Source organism: Hypanus sabinus, chromosome 5, assembly GCF_030144855.1.
Source record: "Hypanus sabinus isolate sHypSab1 chromosome 5, sHypSab1.hap1, whole genome shotgun sequence".
Lineage (NCBI taxonomy): Eukaryota > Metazoa > Chordata > Chondrichthyes > Myliobatiformes > Dasyatidae > Hypanus > Hypanus sabinus.
In genome coordinates, this window is record NC_082710.1 from 13,054,525 (window position 1) to 13,079,203 (window position 24,679).

General features: G+C 43.7%; 1 protein-coding gene across 2 annotated transcripts in view; it reads left to right on the top strand.

Annotated features, from left to right (window-relative positions):
- The first annotated feature begins 2,949 nt into the window (after positions 1 to 2,949).
- Positions 2,950 to 24,679, top strand: part of atg10 (ATG10 autophagy related 10 homolog (S. cerevisiae)) — a 217,639-nt gene continuing 195,909 nt past the window's right edge. Inside the window, exons 1-2 of one of the 2 annotated variants that reach the window (XM_059969386.1) lie at positions 2,950 to 3,100; positions 11,728 to 11,780. In XM_059969386.1, coding sequence (XP_059825369.1) covers positions 3,091 to 3,100; positions 11,728 to 11,780 — 63 coding nt within the window. In that variant the 5' untranslated portion in view covers positions 2,950 to 3,090. Of the gene's footprint in view, positions 3,101 to 11,727; positions 11,781 to 23,171; positions 23,195 to 24,679 lie in introns of those variants that run through there. The other variant, XM_059969387.1, reaches the window with a different exon arrangement.

Sequence of the window (24,679 nt, forward strand, 5' to 3'; positions counted from 1 at the left end):
TCCACACCAGATGGTGAAGCGGCCAGTTCAAATGCTCTCCATGGTACATCTGTAGAAATTTGCTTGTCTTTTTGCTAGAAGTTAAATCCTTATGAACTATAGCTGTTGGCATGCCTCCTTCGTAACTACATTAATATGTGGGCCCCGGGGTAGATCTTGACACATGACCTTGAACTGCTCACCCTTTCCACTGCTGATCCTTTGTTAAGGACTGGTGTGTGTTGGTCTGACTTCCCCTTTCTGAAGTCCGCAATCAGTCCCTTTCGTCTTTCTCACATTGAGTGCAAAGTTGTTGCAACACCACTCAACCAGCCAACTCATCTCACTCCTTCATCCCTCTTCGGCACCGTCAGAGATTCTGTTGACAGCAGCTGTTGTTGTCGGCAGATATACAGACAGTGTTTGAGCTGTGCCTGGCCACACAGCCATTGGAGTAGAGAGAGTAGGGCAGTGGGCTAATCACACATCCTTGAGGTGCGCCAGAATTGATGGTCAGTGAGGAGAAGTTGAGGGGTGGGTGGGGGGGGGGGGGGTGGAGTATAAAGGTGATGTAAGGGGCAACTTTTTTTTGCAGAGTGTGGTAGATGTGTGGAATGAGTTACCAGGAGTAGAGGTGGAATTGGGCAGCTCGGAGGAGTTTAGGAGGCTTTTAGATAAACACACGAATATGAAGGGAATGGAGGGATATGGATGGTACCCAGGAGGGGGACATCCAGTTTAAGTTGGTAAAGAGATTGACACAACATCATGGGCCAAATGGCCTGTCTAGTGCTGTACTGTTCTGTGTTCAATAGTAATACACACATGCTGGAGGAACTCAGCAGGTCAGACAGTATCTATGGAAATGAATAAACAGTTGACGTTTCAGCCCGAGACCCTTCTTCAGGACTGAGGAGAAAGGGAGAAGATGCCAGAACAAAAAGCTGGGAGAGGGGAAGGAGGATAGACAGGAGGTGATAGGTGAAGTCAGGTGGGTAGGAAAGATAAAGGGCTGGAGAGGAAGGAATCTGATAGGAGAGGAGAGTGGACCGTGGGAGGAAGGGAAGGAGGAGGGGACAAAGGGGGAAGTGATAGGTGTGTGAGGAGAGGTCAAAGGTCAGAGTGGGGTCTAGAGAAAGGGGTGGGAAGCGGAATGGAATTTGTTTCCCAGAAGGAGAAATCACTATTTATGTCATCAGACTGAATAACAAGTGTTGCTTCTTCGCCCTAAAGATAGCCTCATCTCGGCACAAGCGGAGACATTGGACCGAATGGGAATGGGAAGTAAAATGTTCTACAGCTCTGTGATATTAGCTCAGTTTGCCGCAGTGAATAGCAGACGTGCCAGAGAATGCCGTGGTTGAGTGGCTGGACAGGAGGTTACAGCAGAGGTGCAGATTTCAGGGCAGTACGACGGTATGAAAACTCGCAGTGACGTGTTTTACCCTGGTTTCTTTACTCACATACAGTACTGTGCAAGAGTCTTAGGCACATGTATCTATAGCTAGGGTGCACGCATATATATATTTACAATTTGATTTGTGACCTGACCTTCATTATCCATGTAATTTAATTCATTTATTTGTATTAAGGAAATCTACTTGCTTAACCTTATTGCAAACCTTCATTTTTTTTGGCGCAACAAGATTTAAAAATCACGTGATACACCTGGTGACAAGACTGCGTGGTATGGAGCCTCCAATGCACAGGATCGCAAGAGACTGCAGAGGATCGTACCCTCAGCCAGAACCAGATCCAGCAACCACACAACCCTCACCACTACCAAGGACATCTTGAAGAGGCAGTGTGCTGCAAGAAGGCAGCATCCATCACTACGTACCCTCACCGCCTAAAACATGCCCTCTTCTCGTTACCACTCTGGGGGGGGGGGGGGGGTACCGGAGTCTGAAGACTTAATGATTTGGAAACAATATGGAAAATGTGTATCTTGGGTGCTTGACGGTTGGGATGAGTTGAGATGGTTGGCTTGCAAGTAACTTGCCAAGATGTGAGAACAATTCAACCGCAGCCAGTTTGAGAACTGTTTTTCCTCTCTATCTGAATGGTCCATGAGCACGACCACATTATTCTTATATTTACATTATTTTTATAGTTTATAGTAAATGCATGCCTGCACATTGATTTTGAGCCTTCTGAAGGGACCAGGAAGTGAAAGAGGAGTTTATTGTCTTCTGGACATCAATGAAAAACTTGGTTGCAGCAACATGGCGGGCCCGTACCATCAAATAAACGGCATTGGCAAGGGAAGCAAAAATTCTGCAGAATTCTTTTTGACAAGAAAGAACATCGTTAAAACAAAAGTCTACTTTGAATGATCAAATAAAAATGTAAATGTTGCTTGCTCAAAGCAAGTTTCCCAAATACTCTTTGAGAGTTCCCCCGCAAATCATCTTCAGCTATGAAGGTAATGCGCAAGGAACACTCAATAGAATCAGGTTTATTATCCCACCAGTTACATTCTGTGGTTTTACTGCAGAATATACGACAGCGCAAAGATATAATGTTAGTATTAGTTGCAAGAATAAATAAATAGTGCAATGGAATAATAACGGGGTCGCGTCCAGAGAGAAGGAGGGCTGGATGTATTCTGCGCGGTGAGATGCTGCTAACTTTGTTGTGGCAGGGCACAGGCTGTCAGACGGTGCGGGAGGCAGGAGCAGTCATTTCAACAGCTGTTTCTTGACCCCGGCTGTCAGTCTTCCCAAGAATAAATTTCTGGAGTCTCCCATTACAGCCCTGTGGGGGATTAGATGAGGGTGTGAGCCCCGCAGCTTGCGGGGGCAGCGCCGGCGGCCTCCCGAGCGGCCGCCGCTCCGCCGCGCCCGGGGCCGGCTGTGCGGTGGGCGCCGGGGCCGGGGGGTGCCGGGGCGGGCGGCTCGGCGGCGTGTTTACGGGGCCCGCTTCCCCCGCCGGGCGGCTGCACTTGTAGGGAGTCCTGCACAGACTCCAGTAATTCCCCGGCAGGGGCGACTTGAAACCGGCGGCGCTGAGTAACATTTGCTGTTGCAGCCGCCTCCCTCCCGCCGCCGCATTGCTACATACCCCGGAAGTGCGGGCTGCTCTGCTCACCGCCTCCCTCTCCTTCTGTACATGACCCTGGGTACGTGCCGTCTCTTCTCTCCGCCGCTCCAACATTCACCCCCTGCACACATTGCCGGTGGGGGGGGGGGGGGCATAGACTGGTGTGCTCTGTCGCCAACTGCTAGCTGCCCTAGTTTTATCTCTGTTCAACTTGTCACCGGGAGTTGGGAGTACTGTCCGTTCATGTATTAATTGCAAAAAAAAAACACGCTTGTAAGGGGGAACAAACAAGACTTGATGAAGCGCTTCGGCCCAAAATGTCAACTGTTTATCCCCCTCCATAGATGCTGCCTGACCTGCTGAGGTCCCTCAGCATTGTGTGTGTGTGTGTTCTCCTCAGGATTTCCAGCTTCTGCAGAATCTCTATTGTTTATAGAGCAACAGACACACACAATGTTCCAACTTGTGTATCTGAAACGTTTTTGAAACTTTTTTCAGTTATGCATTTTTTCCTCAGTTATACAAAGAGTTGTGTTTCTAATGTTGTTAACTATCTTGCCTGACGTTCTGATTGATGGGTAGTTGAATTTGGATAAGCCTTCGCTCATCTATCCGTGTATGCCTTAGGAGATTTTACATTCTAGTAGGTTGGCTACTGTATGTTGCAAATGTAGTGTCCTTGGTTGTTGAAAGCCATGAAGAACATGATTTGGATTTGCACATGTCTTCTCTCATCAGGAGGTAGACCAACATTTACAATAATGATCTCCCTGGTCTGTTTCATATGTGGAATGTGATATGGCTAAAGAGGTGTTAATAAATAGCATCCACACACAAAATTAATGCTCCTGTCTTTCAGATCACTTTCCAACATTGCATGTTTATGAAGATGAGACCTTGTAAACCTTAACCCCCAGGGCAAAATGAGTTTTCTCTTAGTACATTCGTGGTCTTGAGTTTTTTTCCCCTGGCTTGGTTTTTGTTAAATGATATTATATGTGTAGATAGTTATACAAATCTATTTTTACCACGTTTTGTAAAAGGAATATTTGCTGAAAATAAGAGATGTTAAGATCCACGTGGAAATACGGTATGCATGCAGAGACCCTCAGAGATTTATAGAGTGTGTGTGATGTGCTGGAAAAGAGTTCTCGGGCCCCTTTTTAATATGGAGTTACTTGCTCTTCCTAATCAGGGGTTTGTTGGCAATGAATCCATTTGGTGGAGAGTGCAGGAGGTGTTTGTGAATTATGTATTTTTCTGTTGTGAATACTGTACACGGAGCACCAGCCGCTGGGAGAACCCTGGGGGGAGGCATTGTAATAATAGTTGGTGACATTGTCTGGTGATTGGTTAAAAAGATGTGTATGTACTTCAGAAGTGGTGAAGAATTCAACAAGCTGTCCCTTTCATTGTAATTGGTAATAAAGTTCTCACATACACAGGCGAAAGTGAACCTGTTATGAACATCGATTTCTTTAACTTCTGGTAATTTTTTTCCTCTCCAGCTTCCTCCTTCAATTTCCCATTTTGGCTCCCTTCTCGCATTTTCTCCGAACCTGTCCATCACCTCCCTAGTGCCCCTCCTCCTTCTCTTTCTCTATCTTTTGACAGAGGAGTAGAAGGTAAAGAGGCATGGATACAGAGGGTATTCAGAGACTTTCTGCTAAGGCGGACATGGCTTATAGGAGGGAGCATAACTTTAAGGTGTTGGGAGATGTATGGGGGATGTCAGAGGTCTTATTTTCTTTTAATGGTGGGTGCACGGTATGTATTGCCAGGGTGGTGGCAGGGGCAGGTACATTAGGGGACACTTAAGAAACTTTTGGATGAACACGTGGCTGTTAGAAAAGTGGAGTGCCATGTGTGAGGGAAGGGTTAGATTGATCTTAGAGTAGATTAAAAGTTTGGCACAACATCGTTGGCCAAAGAGCCTATAGTGTGCTATACTGCTCCATGTTCTAACTAGTGCACGGGGCAATAGATAGGGGTCAGCACAGAAAAGTACAACACAGGAATGACCCATGATGCCGAATTATACTACTTCCATCTGCACCTGGTCAATATCCCTCTACACCAGGGCTTCCCAACCTTTTTTAAGCCATGGACCAATACCATTAAGCAAGGACCTCGGGTTGAGAACCCCTGCTGTATACCCTGATGAAGGGCCTTGGCCCAAAGTACATATGTGTTGCCATATGTTACCTTGATATTATTTAGTTTTTATGGATATTCACAGTCGACTGTTTATTCCCTTCATAGCTGCTGCTGGACTTAGACCATAAGACAAAGCAGCAGAAGTCGGCCATTTGGCCCATCAAGTCTGCTCCACCATTTTATCATGAGCTGATCCATTCCACCATTTAGTCCCTCTCCCCCGCCTTCTCCCCATAACTTTGATGCCCTGACTACTCAGATACCTATCAATCTCCGCCTTAAATACACCCAATGACTCGGCCTCCACTGCCGCCCGTGGCAACAAATTCCATAGATTCACAACCCTCTGGCTAAAAAAATTTCTTCACATCTCTGTTTTGAATGGGCGCCCTGCAATCCTCAAGTCATGTCCTCTCGTACTAGACTCCCCCACCATGGGAAACAGCTTTGCCACATCCACTCTGTCCATGCCTTTTAACATTCGAAATGTTTCTCTGAGATGTTTTAACATTCGAAATGTTTAACATTCTTCTAAACTCCAAGGAGTACAGTCCAAGAGCGGTCAAACGTTCCTCATGTGTTAACCCTCTCATTCCCGGAATCATTCTAGTGAATCTTCTCCGAACCGTCTCCAACGTCAGCACATCCTTTCTTAAATAAAGAGCCCAAATCTGCACACAGTATTCCAAGTGAGGTCTTACCAGTGCCTTATAGAGCCTCAACATCACATCCCTGCTCCTATACTCTATTCCTCTAGAAATGAATGCCAACATTGTCTTCACCACCGACTCAATCTGGAGGTTAACTTTAAGGGTATCCTGCACAAGGACTCCCAAGACCCGTTGCATCTCAGAACTTTGAATTCTCTCCCCATTTAAATAATAGTCTGCCCGTTGACGTATGGAGCTCCTCCAGAATTTTCTATGTGTTGCTCAGGATTTCCATCACCTGCAGAATCGCTTGTGTTTTGGTAACATTTATATAGTGACCTGACCTGACCAATGGATGCATATATTCTGTACACCTTTTGCACTTGAGTTGGCACTCATAGATGTACAAATCTGCAGCTCAAGATCCCTCTGTACAAGGGTCCTGTCATTTACTGTACATTTTCCTCTTGCAAGTAGTCTCCCACAGGCAATTCCTCACATTAGTCAGGATTAAACTTCAGGATTAATCCTGAGGAACACTCAAATTTGCACCGAACTATGTCCTTTTATTTTGTGTTCTGTCACAGCCTTCTTTCAATTACCAATTTTTGTATCATCTGTAAACAGACTAATTGGACTGCTTACATTTTTACCTATATGCAGTATGTTATAAATGAGATCCCAGCACTAATCCTGGTAGATCATGTAGAACTCCAGCAAGACTAACATCCCTCCATCTCTGTCCTTGTAACCAAGCTAACTTTGTATCCAATTTACCAACTCACTGTGGATGCCATGTCATAGAGACATTTAGCATTACAGCATAGAAACAGGCCCTTTGGCTCAGCTAGTCAGTGCCTAACTATTATTCAGGCTAGTCCCATCGACTCAAAGCTGGACCATAGCCTTCCATACCCCTCCCATCCATGTACTTGTCCAAACTTATGTTTTGGAATCAAGCCTGCACCTAGTACTTTTGCTGACAACTTGTTCCACAGTGGCAACACCCACTGAGTGAAGTTCCCATCAGGTTCTCCCTAAATATTTCACCTTTAGTCTATGACCTCTAGTTCTAATCTCACCCAACATCAGTGGAAATGTGACTTAAATTTCTGCCGACTGTGAGGAACCTTGCCATATGTTCATGTAGACCACATCCATTGCCCAAACCTTACCAATAATCTTTGTCACTTCCTCAAAGAAAGATCTGTCAAATTTTTAAATTTCAAATTCTGCAGATGTTGGAAATCTAGAGTAACACCCACAAAATGCTGGAGGAACTCAGCAGGTCAGACAGCATCTGAGCCAAAATAAATTTATTATCAAAGTATGTATATGTTACCTTATACTACCTTGAAATTCATTTTCTTGCTGGCATTTACAGGAAAATAAATTCAATAGCTGGTCAGTGGTGTAGTGACATCAGCATCAGACTTCGAGGCGAAATGTCCCAGGTTTAAATCTGACTGGCTTCTTGCACGCTGTCCATCCCTGCTGAGTCGAGCGTTGAACCAGAAACTTGGCCTCATTTAAAAAAAACAGTCAAGTGCTATGGAAGCGGTAAAAATACTGTCCATTGCGCCACAAGGCGCGAAATGGAACAACAAAGAAATACAAAAGAACTTATTAAACAAACTATACATAAACAAAGACTGACAGATGACCAATGTGTAAAAGAAAACATATTTTTTCAAATAAAATTAATGAATAATACTACGAACAAGAGTTATAGAGGCCTTGAAAATGAGTCTGTAGCTTGTGGGATCGGTTCAGAGTTGAGGTGAGTGAAGTTATCCACACAAGTTGATGAGCCTGATGGTGAGGGGAATAAACAGTGACATTTTGGGCCCAGACTCTTCATCAGAATCACTCAAATTTGTCTGTGTAGGATTCTCCAGTGAGAGGCAGAGTGACCAACCTGTGGATTAAACTCCTGCTGGTTCTTTGGAAGGGGGCCAGGTTTGGGCCGACTGTTCTCACTGCCTCGTTACCTCTCTCCAGTAACACACTATGGTGCAGTCTCGCACAGTTAAGAGGCAACTGAACTTAGCTGTGGAAGGCTTAGGTTGGGCTGATGCAAGAGGATGTAAGCCAATCGTTCTCGTGACCATCCACTGAGATCCTGTTGATTTAATTTTGGCTGCTGTGCTGCTTTCCTGCTTTTTTTCTGCACTCTATTCAGAGAGTACCAGTACAATCTGGGTAGATCCAACTGCTAAAGCCTTGTTGGAGAAAGGGTGGGGTAGTTACTTGGGAAATGAGATTGGCAGAAGGTTATACAAAAATACTTTTTTAAAGTTTATTTTAAATTATAAAAGTCAGCTCCATTTTTCACATGTACATTGAAACAGTGAAATGCATTGTTTTGCATCAATGACCAACACAGTCCAAGGATGTTCTGGGCTTTCCATGCTTCTGGCAGCAACATAACGTGCCCGCAACTTGCTAACCCTCACCCACTTGTCTTTGGAGCGTGAGAGCAGAGCACCCTGAGGAAACCCACGTGTTCACAAGGAGAGCATTCAAACTGCTTACAGCCACCAGCAGGAATTGAACCAGAGGTCATTGGTGCTGCAATGCATAACACTAACCGCTACTCTACCTTGCCATTGTACGCTTCCCCAGTTTTTTTTTAATCCTCACTCCTTTGGTTCTCTATTCCAGAGGGGTGGGGGGCTCAGAGGGTAACAGATATGAAATCTTATAGAACACATCTGGGATGGAGAAAGGGTGGGGGTGCTATTTGGAAAATGAGACTAGCAGGACGATTATATAAACATTTTTTTTTGCTTCCCCGCTATCACTCCTTGCTGCTGCCCTGAACGGTATTTTGAACTTTGGGAATCTGGTTGTCTTCGTTATAATAATAGACAAACAAGAAAAGGATATCTGAAATGGTATCACAAACATTGTTATTCTAAATGCAATGGCCTGCGTTACCTTCCAACGTCTAGTTTTGTTACCACTTCAGCCTGTGTGCCAGCTCTTGGGCACTCCGAGACTGTGTGTGTGTGTCTTTTCTCCCCCTCCCCCTTTCCCCCTCTGTCATCTTTTATATTTTTAAGAGAGCTGTGGAGACGCAGAAAATCACTTGCAGATGTACAGCATTTTAAACATCAGGAGAAATAGTTGGGATTTGAATGACCTAATTGCTTTCTACACTGTACTGTAGAGTGGAGTTCACTTTGTTTTATGGACAAACATTCCATCATTGAGGTTTCCAGGATTATACTGATTGATCTTGCTGGCTACATTTATCGGTGTTCCTAATGGAAGACCGGAGATGACACATCTATAGCAGTTTTCTTTGGTAGGAATGTTGCATTTGAAAAAGATTTTAAGGATTGGCTTTGTTTGAACATGTACGTAGAAACAAGTGGTGAAATGCATTGTTTGCATCAAATCAGCAAGGGCTGTGCTGGGTGTGGGTGTCACCATGCTTCAGGTCCACAGCTTACTAACCCTGACCTGTATATCTTTGAAATGTGGGAGGAAACTAGTGCACCTTGAGGAAACCCACACAGTAATGGGGAGAACGTACAGACTCCTAATGGACAATGGCAGGAATCAAGCCCCAATCTTACAGCTGGCATTCTAAAACATTACACTAACTTTCTACTACAGTGCCCAACTATGCCACATTTAAAAATGTTTAGTACCTGTAATGTTAATAACTGATGCCTTTCACTGTATTTTCCATGTACACAGGAGAAATAAACTCTGATTTTGTTCTTAAAAGTGATCGCAGCTGTTACACCCATAGAACCATAGAACATTACAGCACAGAATCAGGCCTTTTGGCCCTTCTTGGCTGTGCCGAACCATTTTTCTGCCCAGTCCCACTGACCAGCACCTGGGCCATATCCCTCCAAATCCCTCTCATCCGTGTACCTGTCCAAGTTTTTCTTAAATGTTAAAAGTGAGCCCGCATTCACCACTTCAACTGGCAGCTCATTCTACACTCCCACTACACTCTGTGTGAAGAAGCCCCCCAGTATTCCCTTTAAACTTTTCCCTTTTCACCCTTAACCCATGTCCTCTGGGTTTTTTCCCCCTAGCCTCAGTGGAAAAAAAACCTGATTGCATTCACTCTATCTATACCCATCATAATTTTATACACCTCTATCAAATCTCCCCTCATTCTCCTACACTCCAGGGAATAAAGTCCTAACCTATTCAACCATTCCCTGTAACTCAGTTTCTCAAGTCCCGGCAGCATCCTTGTAAACCTTCTCTGCACTCTTTCAACCTTATTAATATCCTTCCTGTAATTTGGTGACCCAAAACTGCACACAATCCTGAGAAGTTTGCCCATGTTTTTTGTGTTGACTGCAAGAATCTTGAGTTCAACCTGCTGGAAGGAGCTGTTTGTTCTCACTTTCTGGTCAGCTGTGAAGAAAATTTAACCTTCAGAGTAATAAGACCATGAGCGAAATAACTTGGGTGCGGGGTTAAGAATTCAACGAAACTGTGGTGCTTTTTATTTCAGAATCGGATTTAATATCACCAGCATATGTCGTGAAGTTTGTTGTCTTCGCAGCAACAATACAATGAAATACATAATAGAAAAATACGTGTGCGTATATATATTAAATAAACTCTTTGAAGGTACACACTCAATGATATAAATACATATAAAGTCGTTGAGTTTGTGCCTTCAGGTGTCTGTACCTCCTTCCTGATTGTAGCAATGAGAACAAGGTATGTCCTGGGTAATGGGAGGTCCTTTATGATAGACGCTGCCTTTTTGAGGCACTGCGCCTTGAGGATGTCCTACGTACTGTGGAGGTTAGTACCCATGATGGAGCTGACTGAGTTTAAAACTTCTGGCAGCTTATTTTGATCCTGTGCAGTAGCTCCCCCACCCCCACCCCCCTCTCTCTGCACCAGACAGTTAGAATGCTCTCCACAATACATCTGCAGAAATTTATATACAGAGGATCTGGTCTTTATATATAAATAAAAAAATAGCTTCCTGCATTTGAGAATATTTCTTTGGTCTGTTCTACTAAGAAGATTGGTAGTGATAATAAGAAGCATAGATCAAGCGGACAGCCAGAGACCTTTTCTCCAGGATGGAAATAGTTAATACAAGAGGACATAATTTGAAGTTGACTGGAGGGAAGTGTGGTGGGGGGGGTGTTAAAGGTAGATGTTTTACAGAGTGGTGGGTGTATGGAATGTGCTGCCAGGAGTGGTAACATACAGGTGCTTTAGGAACATTTAAGAACCACTTAGACAGGCACATGGATGATGGAAAAATGGAGGGTTACGTGGCGAAAACATTCAAACAACAAAAGCAAGATTTTCTTACATTTTAACAACTTCACTTTCTCTGTTTGAGTTTAGTACACTAAGCCACCATTTTCTTACCCAATGTCCCCCCCTCCACCCCCAACCACCCTCCTGTGCATGCCCATACCAGGGAAAGTGACCATCCCAACTAAACGCTGACAGAGCCCAAATGAACAAACTCGCCACTTGGAAGGGAAGGGTAGAGTAGGTTCAATGATTGACACAGCATTGGGAGTCGAAGGGCCTGTACTGAGCTGTATTGCACTGTTTTATGGTTTAATAATGTATGATATTCCTTTAAAATGTGAATGAAAAGTAAGTTGATACTGTTGATATTGAATTAACAATATTCTATGAGCTGGAAAATTTGCCAGTCTGGGTGTATCAGGTCTTCGGAGGAACTCAGCACTTTGTGTGTGTCATTCTGGATTTCCAGCATCTGCAGAACCTCTTGTGTTTGAGTCATTGGCGTCTTATTCTGACTGGAAAATGCTTTTATTGGTGGGAATCAACATCAAACAGCCGCAGCATTAAGCTAACTGAACTTGCCATTTGTTAGAGTATTTGATTGTTTGCTGAAGTCTGCACCCATCTTTGTCAACAGGTGCTGAAGAACGCGTTGATGAATTACCCATTTCTTCGTGGGTCGGAGCACAGGTATGTTTTACTCGTAGCTCACCTTTAAATTACAGCATGGACACGGCCCTTTGGCCCTTTGAAGCTGTGCTGACTATGGTACACCCCTAGGTAGCCCCAGTTTTAAATTGGGACTCAAACTCTACAGCAGATGAAAGCCATACTCTGGTTCATTAAGAATAGGATTGTGAAGACTAGAGTCACTTAATGACTGAGGATGCATAATGACATACTCAGTGGCCACTTATTAGGTGCATCTGATTGTTGGCACAAATATCTAATCAGCCAATCATGTGGCAGCAACTCGATGCATAAAAGCATGCAGACACGGTCAAAAGGTCCAGTTGATGTTCAGACCAAACATCAGAATGGGGAAGAAATGTGATCTAAGTTATTTTCACTATGGAATGATTATCGGTGCCAGACAGGGTGGTTTGAGTTATACAGAAACTGTTGATCTCCTGGGATTTTCACATAGAGCAATCTCTAGAGCTGAGGGAATGAGTAGAGGTTCTGTGGTTGAAAATGCCTCGTTAATGAGAGAGGTCAGAGGAGAATGGTCAGTCTGCTTCAAGTTGACAGGAAGCTGATAGAAACTCTACTAACCACACGTTACAACAGTGGTATGCAGAAGAACATCTCTGAACGTACTACCCATCTACAGTAGCAGAAGACCATGAACATACACTCAGTAGCCATTTTATTAGGTACAGCAGGTAAACTGAGTGTATATGGAGTGAAAATATTCCTTTTAATGAAAATGAAGAAGTGCTTATTCTCTGCAACAAAGTTTTTCTCATAGCAATTTGTTGTGGCGAGAGCCATTTTCAGACTACTTCATTTCCTCAGTGCTTTAATAATGCATCGTCTCTGAATTGAGGGATCTGGTACAAAATGCAATGGAATTGATTTGCTGTGTTTGGGAACAGTCTCAATAACATAGCTGGAGTAGTTGTAGAATCTCATTTGTTCTCAGGGTTTCTGTGGCAGCTGCTGATTTTTGTTATTTTGCAGAAATGCCAAAGCAAAACACCAATTTGTTTAATGAAGGAACTAAATGGATTCTGGGAATGAAAGGGTTAATGTGTATTACTGTGCAAAAGCCTTTGGCATGCATGCATATAGCGAGGTGTCTAAGGCTTTAGCACAATACTTGGTCAGCATGGCGCGGAGAGGTTGTAAATCTGGTAGGAGTAAAGGATGTTGGGAATGGTGAGGGTGGAGCACTGTGGGAAGGATGTGGGACAGGTGGCAGAGGAGGTGTGCCAGGGATGTGGGTGCAGACACAACCAACTGTGAGACACCAGGCAATGCCTTTTGATTCCAAACAACTGGTTAATTGGTAATTATGGAATGTCTCTTCAGTGCTTTCTGCTCCTTTTCCCAACCATTATTCCCCTCTCCCTGTCCCCTTCCCACTCCGTTCACAATAGAGACCCATATCAGAATCAGGTTTATCATCATTCACGTAGGTCATAAATTTGCTTGTTCTGTGACAGCAGTACAGTGAAATACATAATATTACAGTGCTGTGCAAAACTCTTAAACACCCTACCTACATATCTATGAGCCTACGACTTTTGCACTGAGTACTGCACTGTTTGCTGGTTCTGGGCCTGTACTGTCTAGAGTTTAGATGGGGGGGGAAATCTCATTGAAAGGCCGAGAAAGAGTGTATGTTTCTGAGAGTGGGGTAATCTAGGACCAGGGGAACAGCCTTAGAATGTTAGGACGTCCCTTTAGAACAGATGAGGAGAAAGTTCTGAATCTGTGGAATTAATCACCACAGATACCTGTGGAGGCCAACTAATTGAGTAGATTTAAAGTGTTTGATAGGTTCTTGATTGGTTAGGGCATCAAAGACAACAGGGAGAATGGTGGAGCAGTCTTGATGGGCTGAATGGCCTAATTCTGCTATGGCAGTGGTCTTAAATGTACAAGTGTGACAGCAGCAAATTACTTTGGGTCAGACTTGAGCACGAGAATCTTCTGGCAGAGTTACTAGCTCGGCTTCCTGCCATAATGTTTTCTCGGGTTCTTTACTTGCATCTCAATTAGTTATGAGGTAAATTATTTTGAGAATAAATAAGAGTGATTCACATTGTTCCATGGTACTTTTAACCCGCCTGGAGGAGCAGATTCTTATATTTCCAATGTTCTATAGATTTGCTAAGTATGCCCGCAGGAAAATGAATCTCAGGGTTGTATGTGGTGATATGTATGTACTCTGATAATAAATTTTACTTTGAACTTTGAATTTTCTTGAAACTGATTTCATTTCAGTAACAGTTCCACTACCAGCTCAAAGTATCTTTGCAAAGCAACACATAAAATGCTGTAGGAACTCAGCAGGTCAGACACGAAGGGGAATAAACAGTTAACATTTCGGGCGGAGATCCTTCATCAGCACTGGAAATGAAGTGGGCAGATGTCAGAACAAGAAGTTGTGGGGAGGGGGTGTGGACAGGAAGGAGTATAAGTTGATGGGTAATAGTGAGACCAGGTGAGGGGGAAGGTGGGTGTGTGAGAGAGGGTGAATGAAGTCAGAAGCTGGGCGTGTGAGTCTGGGTGATCGCAAGATCAAAGAATCAGAGAGCAGCAAGGCCTGGCTCATTTTTTAGAAAATAGATTGCTAGAAATGAGCAGCAATCACAAAAGAGAAGTATTATGCTATCACAGCAGCGGTGAATGGGGTTCAATACCACTGCTGCCTGTAATGTGTGTTCTCCCTGTGATTGCATGGGTTTCCTCCCATGTTCCAAAGATGTTCGGGTTAGGGTTAGTGGGTTGATTGCATGCTATGTTGACGCTGGAAGCTTGGCTAGACGGGAATGAAAGGGTTAACATGTGAGCAGTGTTTGATGTCTCTGAGAATTTTTCCTATCATGCTGAAATCTAGGGCCAGAGGGCACAACCTCAGAATAGAAGGATGTCCGTTTAGAATGGATATGAGGAGGGATTATTTTTACCCAGAGGGTGGTGAATCTCTGGAACTTATTGCCACAGGTGGCTGTAGAGGCCAAGTCATTTGGTATATTTAAATGGAGGTTGATCAGCCAGGGTGTCAAAGTAGAATGGGGTTGAGAAGGATAATAAATTAGCCATGACAGAATGGTGCAGTAGATGCGATGGGATAAATGGACTATTTCTGCTCCTATGTTTTACAGTTTTATGGACACTTGAGGGCTGCCCCCAGTACATCCTCGGACTTGCATTAAGATAAAATAGTTTCTCAGTGACTTATTGATCCAAGTTATCTCTAATATCCCAGGGCTAGGTTAGCATGTCATTCAACATTTAAAGTTCAAAGTAAAATTTATTATCAGACTACATATATGTCACCAAGCACAATCCTGAGATACTTTTTCCTGCAGACACACAGCAAATCTATAGAACAGTAACTACAAACAGGATCAATGAACAATAAACCGTGTAAATGCAAATATAAGTAAATAGCAATATATAACAAGAGCATGAAATAACAAGATGAGGAGTCCTTAAAGTGACATCATTGGTTGTGGGAACACCAGAAAGAGAATGAGTGAAGTTAGCCCCTTTTGTTCAAGAGCCTGATGGTTGAGGGGTAGAAACTTTGACTTGGCATTGCGAGTCCTGAGACTTCTGTACCTTCTACCCGATGTCAGCAGTGAGAAAAGAGCATGGCCTGAGTGGTGAGGCTCCCTGATAATTGATGTTTCTTTTCTATTGCAACGTTTCATGTAGATGTGCTCAATGGTTGGGCGGGTTTTACCCGTGATGTATTGGGCCAAATCCGCTACCTTTTGGTAGGATTTTCCACTCCAAGGCATTGGTGTTCTGTACCAGGCTGTAATGCAGCCTGTCAGCACACTTTCCAGCACACTTCTGTTGAAATTTGGAAAGGATATACTGAATCTCTGCAGACTCCTGAGGAAGGAGAGGCACTGTTGTGCTTTCTTCGCTATTATATTTACATGATGGGTCTAGGACAGGTCCTCTGAGATAGTAGCATCCAGGAATTTAAAGTTACTGACCTTCACCTCTGATCCTCTGATTACTGGCTCATAGACCTCAGGTTTCCCTCTCCTGAAGCTTCCAATGAGTTCCTTGGTCTTAAGTGAGAGAAATTTTCAACATTTCAGGTCAAAACACTGATCACTGTAAGCTTCTGGTTCAGAAGTAGGGAAGACTGGAGTTTGTCAAAGCACGGACACATTAACAGAGAAGGAGAAGAGTAGCAGTAACTTGGAGGAATTGCATGAGGGGGTGTGCAGCTGGACAACACTGAATGAAATCCTCACTCTTCCAGGTACAACTGGCACGACAAAGCAAGCACTGTTGACGCAGAATTAACAAAGTTACCTCATACACTCTGTGGCCACTTTGTTAGGTACAGGAGTGGAACCTGGTATGTAGTCCACCCACTTCAAAGTTCGAGGTGTCGCGTGTCCAGAGATGCTGTCCTGCATGTCACTGTTGCAACGCGTGGTTGCTTAAGTTACTGTTGCCTTCCTGTCAGCTTGAGCCATTCTGGCCATTCTTTACTGTCCTCTCACACTAACGGGGCTTCTTTTTTGCCCACAGATCTGCCACTCTCTGGGTGCTTTCTGTTTTTCCACACCATTGTCTGGAGACTGTTGTGTTGTGAAAACCCCACATCATCGGCAGTTTCTGAGATACTCAAACCACTCTGTTTGGCACCACCATTCAGTGCAGGGTCAAAGTCACTTAGATCCCATTTCTTCCCCATTCTGACGTTTGGTCTGAACAGCAGCTGAACCTCTTGGCCATGTCCAGATGCTTTTATGCATTGAATTGCTGCCATGTGATTGGCTGATATAGATATTTGCATTAACCATCAGGTGTACCTAATAAAGTGGCCGCTGAGTGGAGATCTTGGGTATCACGATAAAAAAAAACTAATGCAAAGCAAATAACATTTCCTTTTGCAAGTTGTCTTTCGGTGCTGCAAGTTTGATCTGTGGTGGTTCCCTTTTATACCGACAGTAACATAAAGGAACCCCCATGCCATTCTAAATATTTGCTAAAGTAACACTATTTAAGGAAAGCACTTCAAGGTTGTGTTCTTTGGACAGTGATGTTTTTGCTGGTATCTGTGCAATTGCCATACACCAGCTGTTCTGTAGTTTCTTTCTAACCAACAGTCGTCTGACCTGTAGTTGATTGGCTCTTTGCTATCAGTGAGATTAGCTGCTGCTTTAACTCCCTTTTTGAATCGGTCAGCTGGTTCCAGCCTTTGTTAGTTTTTCATTAAATAGTGTTGTGTTTGGTCTCGTTCAGGCCAGGTTCCTGAATTAAAAACAACTTTTAAGTTGGATAGTCAGAGGGCTTAGCAAATTCATATCTGATTGTGCAGGGAAAGCTGGAATAAGGATGTTTTTTAAAAAAATTGTAACGTAAATATATTATCAAAGTATGCGTATGTTACCATGGTAACGTAGCGGTTAAAGTGACATTATTGTAGTTCGGGACGTTCTGAAGTTCAGAGTTCAATTCTGGCGCCGTCTTTAAGGAGTTTATACGTCCTCCCCATAAACTGCATGGATTTCCTCTGGGTACTCTGGTTTTCTTCCACGTTCTAAAGGTGTACTGTTTAGGAGGTTAATTGGTCATTGCAAATTGCCCTGTGAGTAGGCTAATGTCAAGTAGGTGGGTTGCAGGGCAGTGCAGCTTGTTCAGCCGGTAGGGCCTGTTCCGAACTGTATCTCGAAATAAAAATAGAATTAAAATATGCTACCTTGAGATTCATTTTCTAGCAGGCATTTGCAAGAAAATACAATAAAATTTACAAAAAAATAGAAGAGAGACTAGCAAACAACCAATGTGGAAGAGAAGACAAATAAAAGATACTGACAACGTGAGTTGTAGAATCCTTCTAAGCGAGCCCATAGGTTGTGGAATCAGTTCAGAATTGTGATGAGTGAAGTTATCCACACTGCTTCAGTAGCCTGATAATTGTAGAGTAGTAATATTCTGCCGTGCATTTATGTGGTTAAGCTGGCTTGTCCATTTTGCTGTATGGACTAGAAATCCTTTTTCAAAATTGACTTTTGATACCTAGAGTAGGTCAAAGTTTTTGCCCACTTTCGAATTGCCTTTGAGAAGGGGAGGAAAGTCATGGCTTTGAATTGCAGCTCAGCATGGGAATCAGGTTTACGATCACTGACATGTGCAATAAGAAACTTTTTGTTCTGTAGCAGCTGTACAGTGCAAAAATATAAAATTACCATAAATTAAAGAACCAGTGGCGCCAAAAGAAGACTGACGTGGACCATTCAGAAAGCTGATGTGGAGGGGAAGAAGCTGTTCCTGAATTATCGAGTGAGGGTCTTCCGGCTCCTGATGGTAGTAATAGAGAAGAGGGCATGTCCCAAATGGTGAGGGTCCTTCATGGTGGATGCTGCTGTTGTGAGACGCTGCCTCATGGAAATGTTCTCAATGGTGGAAAGGCTTATGCTGGCTGAGTTACTTGCAGTCCTCTGCATTGAAAACTCCATACTGGGAAGTGATGCAAGTCCATCAGAACACTCCCCAGCATACTTGTACAGAAATTTACAGGAGGCTTTGCTAATGATTCAAATCTCCTCAAACTCTTTAGAAGTAGAGCTGCCGGTTTGCCTTGTTAGTGATTTTGCATAAATGCCGTTGAGCCCAGGATAGATACTCCAAGATGCTGACGCCCAGAAACTTAAAGGTGCTCACCCTTTCCGCTGCAGACTCCCTCGATGACTGTACGTTCTCCCAACTTCCCTTCCTGAAATCCCATTCCTCGATCTTAACTGTGTTGAGAGTGAGGTTGTTGTTCCAATGTTACTTAGCCAGCTGTTCTATTTCCCTAATTACCTTGCCAAGTTAGTATGGTTTACTTGGAGGGAAACCTTCACGCGGTGATGTTTCTGTATGTCTGCTGCACAGTAAGATGTTTACGGCTTGACCAGTGGTTTTACCCCTTCAGTGATGCCTCTTTGTCTCCCTCCCAGTCTGACAAAGGGTTTTTAACCAGGTCAGCAGTTTCAAGTTCCTGGGTGTCAACATCTCTGAATATGTACTCTGGGACCAAGCCATTGGTGCGATTACAAAGGCACGATGGTAGCCTCGTTTCGTGAGCAGTTTGCGGAGATGTGGAACGCCACCAGAGACTCTTAACAAATTTCTGCAGATGTGCTGTAGAGAGATTTGTGGCCGATTGAATCACAGTCTGGTATGGAGAGACCACACCTAAGGATCAGAAAAAGCTGCAGAAAGCGGTAAATTCAGTCAGATCCATCATGGGCGCCGGCCTCCCCTGCATCCAGGACACCTGTAAAAAGGGGATGCCTCAAAAAGATGGCATCCAACATTAAGAACCCCCATCTGCCAGAACATGTTTTCTCATTATTACCATCAAGGGGGTAGAACAGGAGCCTGAAGACACACACTCAATGATTCAAGAACAGCTTCTTCTCCCCCTCCACCATTAAATTTCTGAATGGGTAATGAATCCATGAACATCACCTCACTATTTTTCCTCTTTTTGTAATACTTATTTAATTACATTTTAAAATATTTACTTAATATTTGTGGTTTCTTTATTATGATGTGCTGTATTACAATGTTTGCTGTTGCAAAACACCAAATTTCATGACATACAGTACTGTGCAAAACTTTTTGGCATATATATGTGGTGCCTGATGCTTTTGCGCAGTAATGTTTTTGTCAACGTGGAGTGGAGAGTGAGTTTGTAAATCTGTCGAGGGCAAAGGATGTTGGGAGTGGCGAGGATGGGGCACCACAGGAAGGGTGTGGGACAGGTAGCAGTAAAGGAGTGCCACGCAAAGGCTGTGGTAAGCAGCCCGAGACACCTGGCAGGGTCATTTGATACCAAACACCTGGTTTATTGATCTTTACAGAATGTCTCTCTGGTGCTTCCTGCTCCCTCCCCTCCCCCTTCTCCCAACCACATTTCTCCTCTTCTTGCCCCCTTCCCACTCTCAGTCCACAATAGAGACCCATATCAGAATCAGGTTTATCATCACTCACAAACAGTATGTTGTGATTTTTTAGATATCTAGGTTGCAATTCTTTAAGTCACTAGCAAACGAAAGGCTCTTGAAAGTGCAGTGTAATTTATTTGTTTCATTGTGACCTGTACAAGAGGCACAAGTTGCTACCAACTGGAGGGGAACCAATCTCCTGGCTGGAAGGTTCTCTAGTGCTACGTGGGAGGGTTAAAACTAATTTGGCAGGAGGATGTGAACCAGAGGACCAGGTCAGAAAGTGGAGGGATGGAGAGGAAGGTAGAGGACAGGGCCAGTGAAAACAGGCAGGAGCAAAGTAATAGATACAATGGGATGGATAGTTTGAAGTGTGTGTGTTTTATTTTGGGTAAAGGTGATAACCTTAGAGCATAGATCAGTACATGGAACTATGACGTTGTGGCCAATACAGAGTATTAGTTTAGAGAGAGAGACAGGAGTGGGTGCTTAATTTCCCAAGGTTTCGATGTTTTAGAAAAGATAGAGGGAGGTAGAAGAGATGGGGGTGACACAACTAATCAGGGACAATATCACAGCTGCACTCGGAGAGCACATAATGGAGGGTTTGCCTACTGAATCTGTATGGGTGGAGCTAATAAGTAGGAAGGGTGCAGTCACTGACGGAATTGTATTACAGATGTCCCAATCACTACTAGGACACTGAGGAACAGATATCCAGGCAGATTAAGGAAAGGTGTTAAAACAATAGGGTTGTTGTCATGGGTACCTGCTGAGTGCAAGATGGGGCAGAATTTGTTAGATACATCCAGGAGTGTTTCTTAATTCAATATGTAGATAGTCCCGCAAGAGGAGGGACTGTACTGGACCTGGTGTTGGGTATTGAGCCTGGCCAGATCACTGACCTTCAAATGGGTGAACAGTGACTACAATTCCTGAAGTTTTAAGATAGCTATAGATAAGTATGGACTCTGCAGGAGAGTATTAAATTGGGCCAGGATAAGATACAAGAGCACGAGGCAGAAACTGGGGAGAGTTAATTGGGAACAGCTGTTTTTGGACAAGTCCATATCTGACATGTGGAGGGTGTTTAAAGAACAACTGCACAGAGTGCAGTACAGGCATGTTTCAGTCAGAAGGAAGGACAAGGATAGTAAAGTAAGAGAACCTTGGATATTGACAAACGTGATGAACTTAGTCCAGAAGAAAAAGGAAAAGTATGTAAAGATTAGGAGGCTAGAATCAAATAGAGCCCTTGACAATTATTAAGAAGCTAGAAAAGAACTCAAGAAAGGAATTGGGAAAGCCAGGAGGGGCCATGAAAATTCCTTGGCAAGTGGGATTGAAGAGAATCCCAAAGCATTCTATACATACATCAAGAGCAAGAGGATAATTTGGGAGAGGCCAGGACCACTCAAGGATAAAGGGGAGAACATGGGCTGGATGTGGGGAAGGTGAGTCAGGCTGAGAACTTTACATCATTATTCGCCAAGGAGAAGGACGTGGAGGATCGGGAGATCAGTGCTGAGTATATTGATATGCTTCAAGGTAAAGGAGAAGGTAGCATTGGGTCTCTTAAAGAGCATTAAGGTGGATAAGTTGGGATGTACCCCGGGTTATTGAGGGAGGCAAGGGAAGAGATTGCTGGGGCCATGAACAATATCTTCATGTCCTCTCCAGCCACAGGTGAGGTCCCAGAGGACTGGAGTGTAGCTAATGTTGTTCCATTTTTAAAGAAGGGAGCCAGAGGTAATCCTGGAAGCTCTGGACTGGTTGGTCTCACATCAGTGATAGGCAAATTACTGGAGAGAATTCATAGGGATCAGATTTATGAGCATTTGTAAAACCTGGCCCAATTAGGAAGAGCCAGCATGGCTTTGTGCAGGGCAAGTTGTGTTTTACTAACTTGATAGAGTTTTTGTGATGAGGGTGATTGATGAAGGTAGAGCTATGGATGTTGTCTATATGGATTTTTGTAAGGTGTTTGACAAGGCCCCTCATGGGAGGTTCATTCAGAAGATTAAGATGCATGGGATCCATGGTGAATTGGCCGTTTGACTTCAGAACTGGGTTGCCCATAGAAGAGAGTGGTGGTTGAAGAGACCTTTTCTAGATGGAGGTCTGTAATTAGTGGTGGATCTCTACTGGAACCTGTGTTGTTTGTGATGTATATAAATGGCCTGGATGTAAATGTACCGTAGGTGGGTGCGTTAGTATGTTTGCAGATGATATGAAGATCGGTGATGTTGAGGATAGCATAGAATGGAATGGAGTATACAGTAGATCAGTTGCAGATATGGGCAGAGAAATGTCAGATGGCTTTTTACCCGATCAATTGTAAAAATGTTGCACTTCGGTAGGTCAAGTGCAAAGAGACAGTGCACTATTAAGGTTAAGATCCTCAACAGTGCTAATGAGTAATGAGTAATGGGTCCAACTTCATAACTCCCTGAAAGCAGCTAGGGTGGTAGGGTGGTTATGAAGGCATATGGCGTGCTTGCCTTTGTTAGTCGAACCACTAACAAAAGTCAAAGTTATGTTGCAGATTTATAAAGCTCTAGTTAAGCCACATCTGGAGAATTGCATACAGCTCAGGTCACCTTATTGTAGGAAGGACATTGAGGCTTTGGCGAGGATGCAGAAGAGGTTTACCAGGATGCTGCCTGTATTAAAGGGCCTGTGCTTTAACAAGAAGTTGGACAAACTTGTTTTTTTCTTCTGCAGCAGCTGTGGGGAGATCTGATAGATGTTTATAAGATTATGTGAGGCATAAATAGAGTAGACAGACAGTATCTGTTTCCAAGGGTTGAAATGTCTAACAACAGAGGTCATACACTTAAGATCAGAGGGGGTAAATTCAAAGGAGATGTGAGGGGCAAGGTATTTACAGAGTGGTGTATGCCTGGGGTGGTAGTAGAGGGAGAAATATTGGAGACTTTTAAGAGGCATTCAGATAGCCCAATGAATGTGAGGAAAATGGAAGGATATGGGCATTGTGTAGGCAGAAGAGATGAGTTTAGTTAGCCCATTTGATTACTAATTTAATTGGTTTGCATAACATTGTGGGCTGAAGGGCCTGTTCTTTTGTTCTGTATTAAACTCCAAAGGCGTGTGGGTTAGGGTTTGTAGCTTGAGGGTATACTATGTTGGAAACATGATGATACTTATGGACTGCCCCCAGTACTTCCTCAGTCTGTGTTGGTGGCTGACATAATAACACGTTTCTCTCTGTTTTGATGCCCCTGTGACAAATAAAGCTAATCACTCTAATCTTTCTTTCTTCTAAACTTTTTTCTGCTTTCATTGTGACCCTCCAGAGGAGACTTTAGCCTGCTTGTTGCTAGGGAAACCGATACATACTCAAACAGTGCAGAGACTAAATTCCTGGAATGTACACAAGATGCCTTTCGAGATAAGTTGGTTGAGGAAACAACTTTAACAAGATCTACTCCTCTGAAACAGGCAAGGTTTTATTAAAAAGTTTAATTCTAAGGATAGAAGGTTACATTCATACTCCCCAAGATGCTTAGCAGCCAAAGGCTGAGAGGAAGGTTGGTCATGGTGGATTGGAAAACTACATTGGAAAGGCATGGATTAGCAACTAGAGTGGTAATAAATGACTTGTAACAACTGTTAAATCCTTTCAGGCCCAGGGAAAGGGAATTAAATCTATGGGAATTATAAGAAATATATACATATTTGTATATATAAAAAACGTTGTTGCTAAGATGTTGAGTGTGTGTCTTTAGGCTCCTGTACCTCCTCTCTATGGTGCCAGTGAGACCTGATGGTAGTCCTGGGTAGTGGGGGGTCCTTCGTGATGGATGCCCCTTTTTTTGAGGCATGGTCTTTTGAAGATGCCCTCGATGTTGGGGAGACTAACGACTCCAGTTGAGGGAGGTAGAGTTTACAACCTTCTACAGCTGGGAGTTGATGAGCCTAACTAAAAACCGAACCACTGGAAGCACTCAGCAGGTTGGGAGCTTTCTGTGGAAAGGGAAGCAACTATTTCTGTCAGTTCACAATAGGTTGCAGTCCCCTCTGAAGGGTCAGAATTAATATAGATCTCGATATTAATCGTCCCCTCCCTTGTCACTCTGCAGACATTTAGCTAATTTCATCTGTGCCTTCACTAGTGTCTTCACATCCTTCCCAGAACTGGGGTCCTTCCTCAAGTTGTGGCTGAGCCAGCATTTTGCAGTGGTCCACTATAACTTGCCTATTTCTGAAAACCCAGATTCCATATGATTGCGCGCTCTCTCCCTGCTGTGGACTTCGAGGTGTTTATGCACATTCTTCCCCTCTGTCTTTCTGCTCCTGGGGTCTCTTTGATAATGTATCTTTTAGATTTTATTGCCTCCGTCCATCCGTCAAGCCTTAATGCATTAGCGTGTTCCTCTCTGTGTTACAGTCACTCTGTCAAACGTCCCAGCTGAGGGAGCACAGTGGTTAGTGCAATACTTCAGTGCACCTGTTGTAAGATTGTGCATCAACTCCCACCACTGTTTGCATAAGGAGTTTCTACTTTCTCCCTGTGACTGTGTGGATTTCCTCAGGGTTTACAACAAGATTCAAGGTTGTTAAATGTCACTTCCAGCATACAGGTGTAAAGAAGTACAAAATAACCTTACTCCTTCACTCTGTAGGGCATGTCATTGTTGTTGGTGATGAGCCCTACCGCTATTGCCCCATTGGCAAACTTCCCAGTGTGACTACTTGGGGGTTTGGCTGTGCAAACATATGTGCAGAATGTACAGCAATGGGTTCAGCGCACAGTCCTGGGGGAAGGGGGCACCTGTTTTGAGGATGATAGAGAGAGAGAGAGAGAAAAACGGTTATGAGGTCTTGGTTAAGTTGTCCAACATGCAGTTGCACAGTGGCGCATTTAGACCAGGAGTTCCCAACCTTTTTTTGTGCCATGCAGCTTTAACATTAACCAAGATGTTT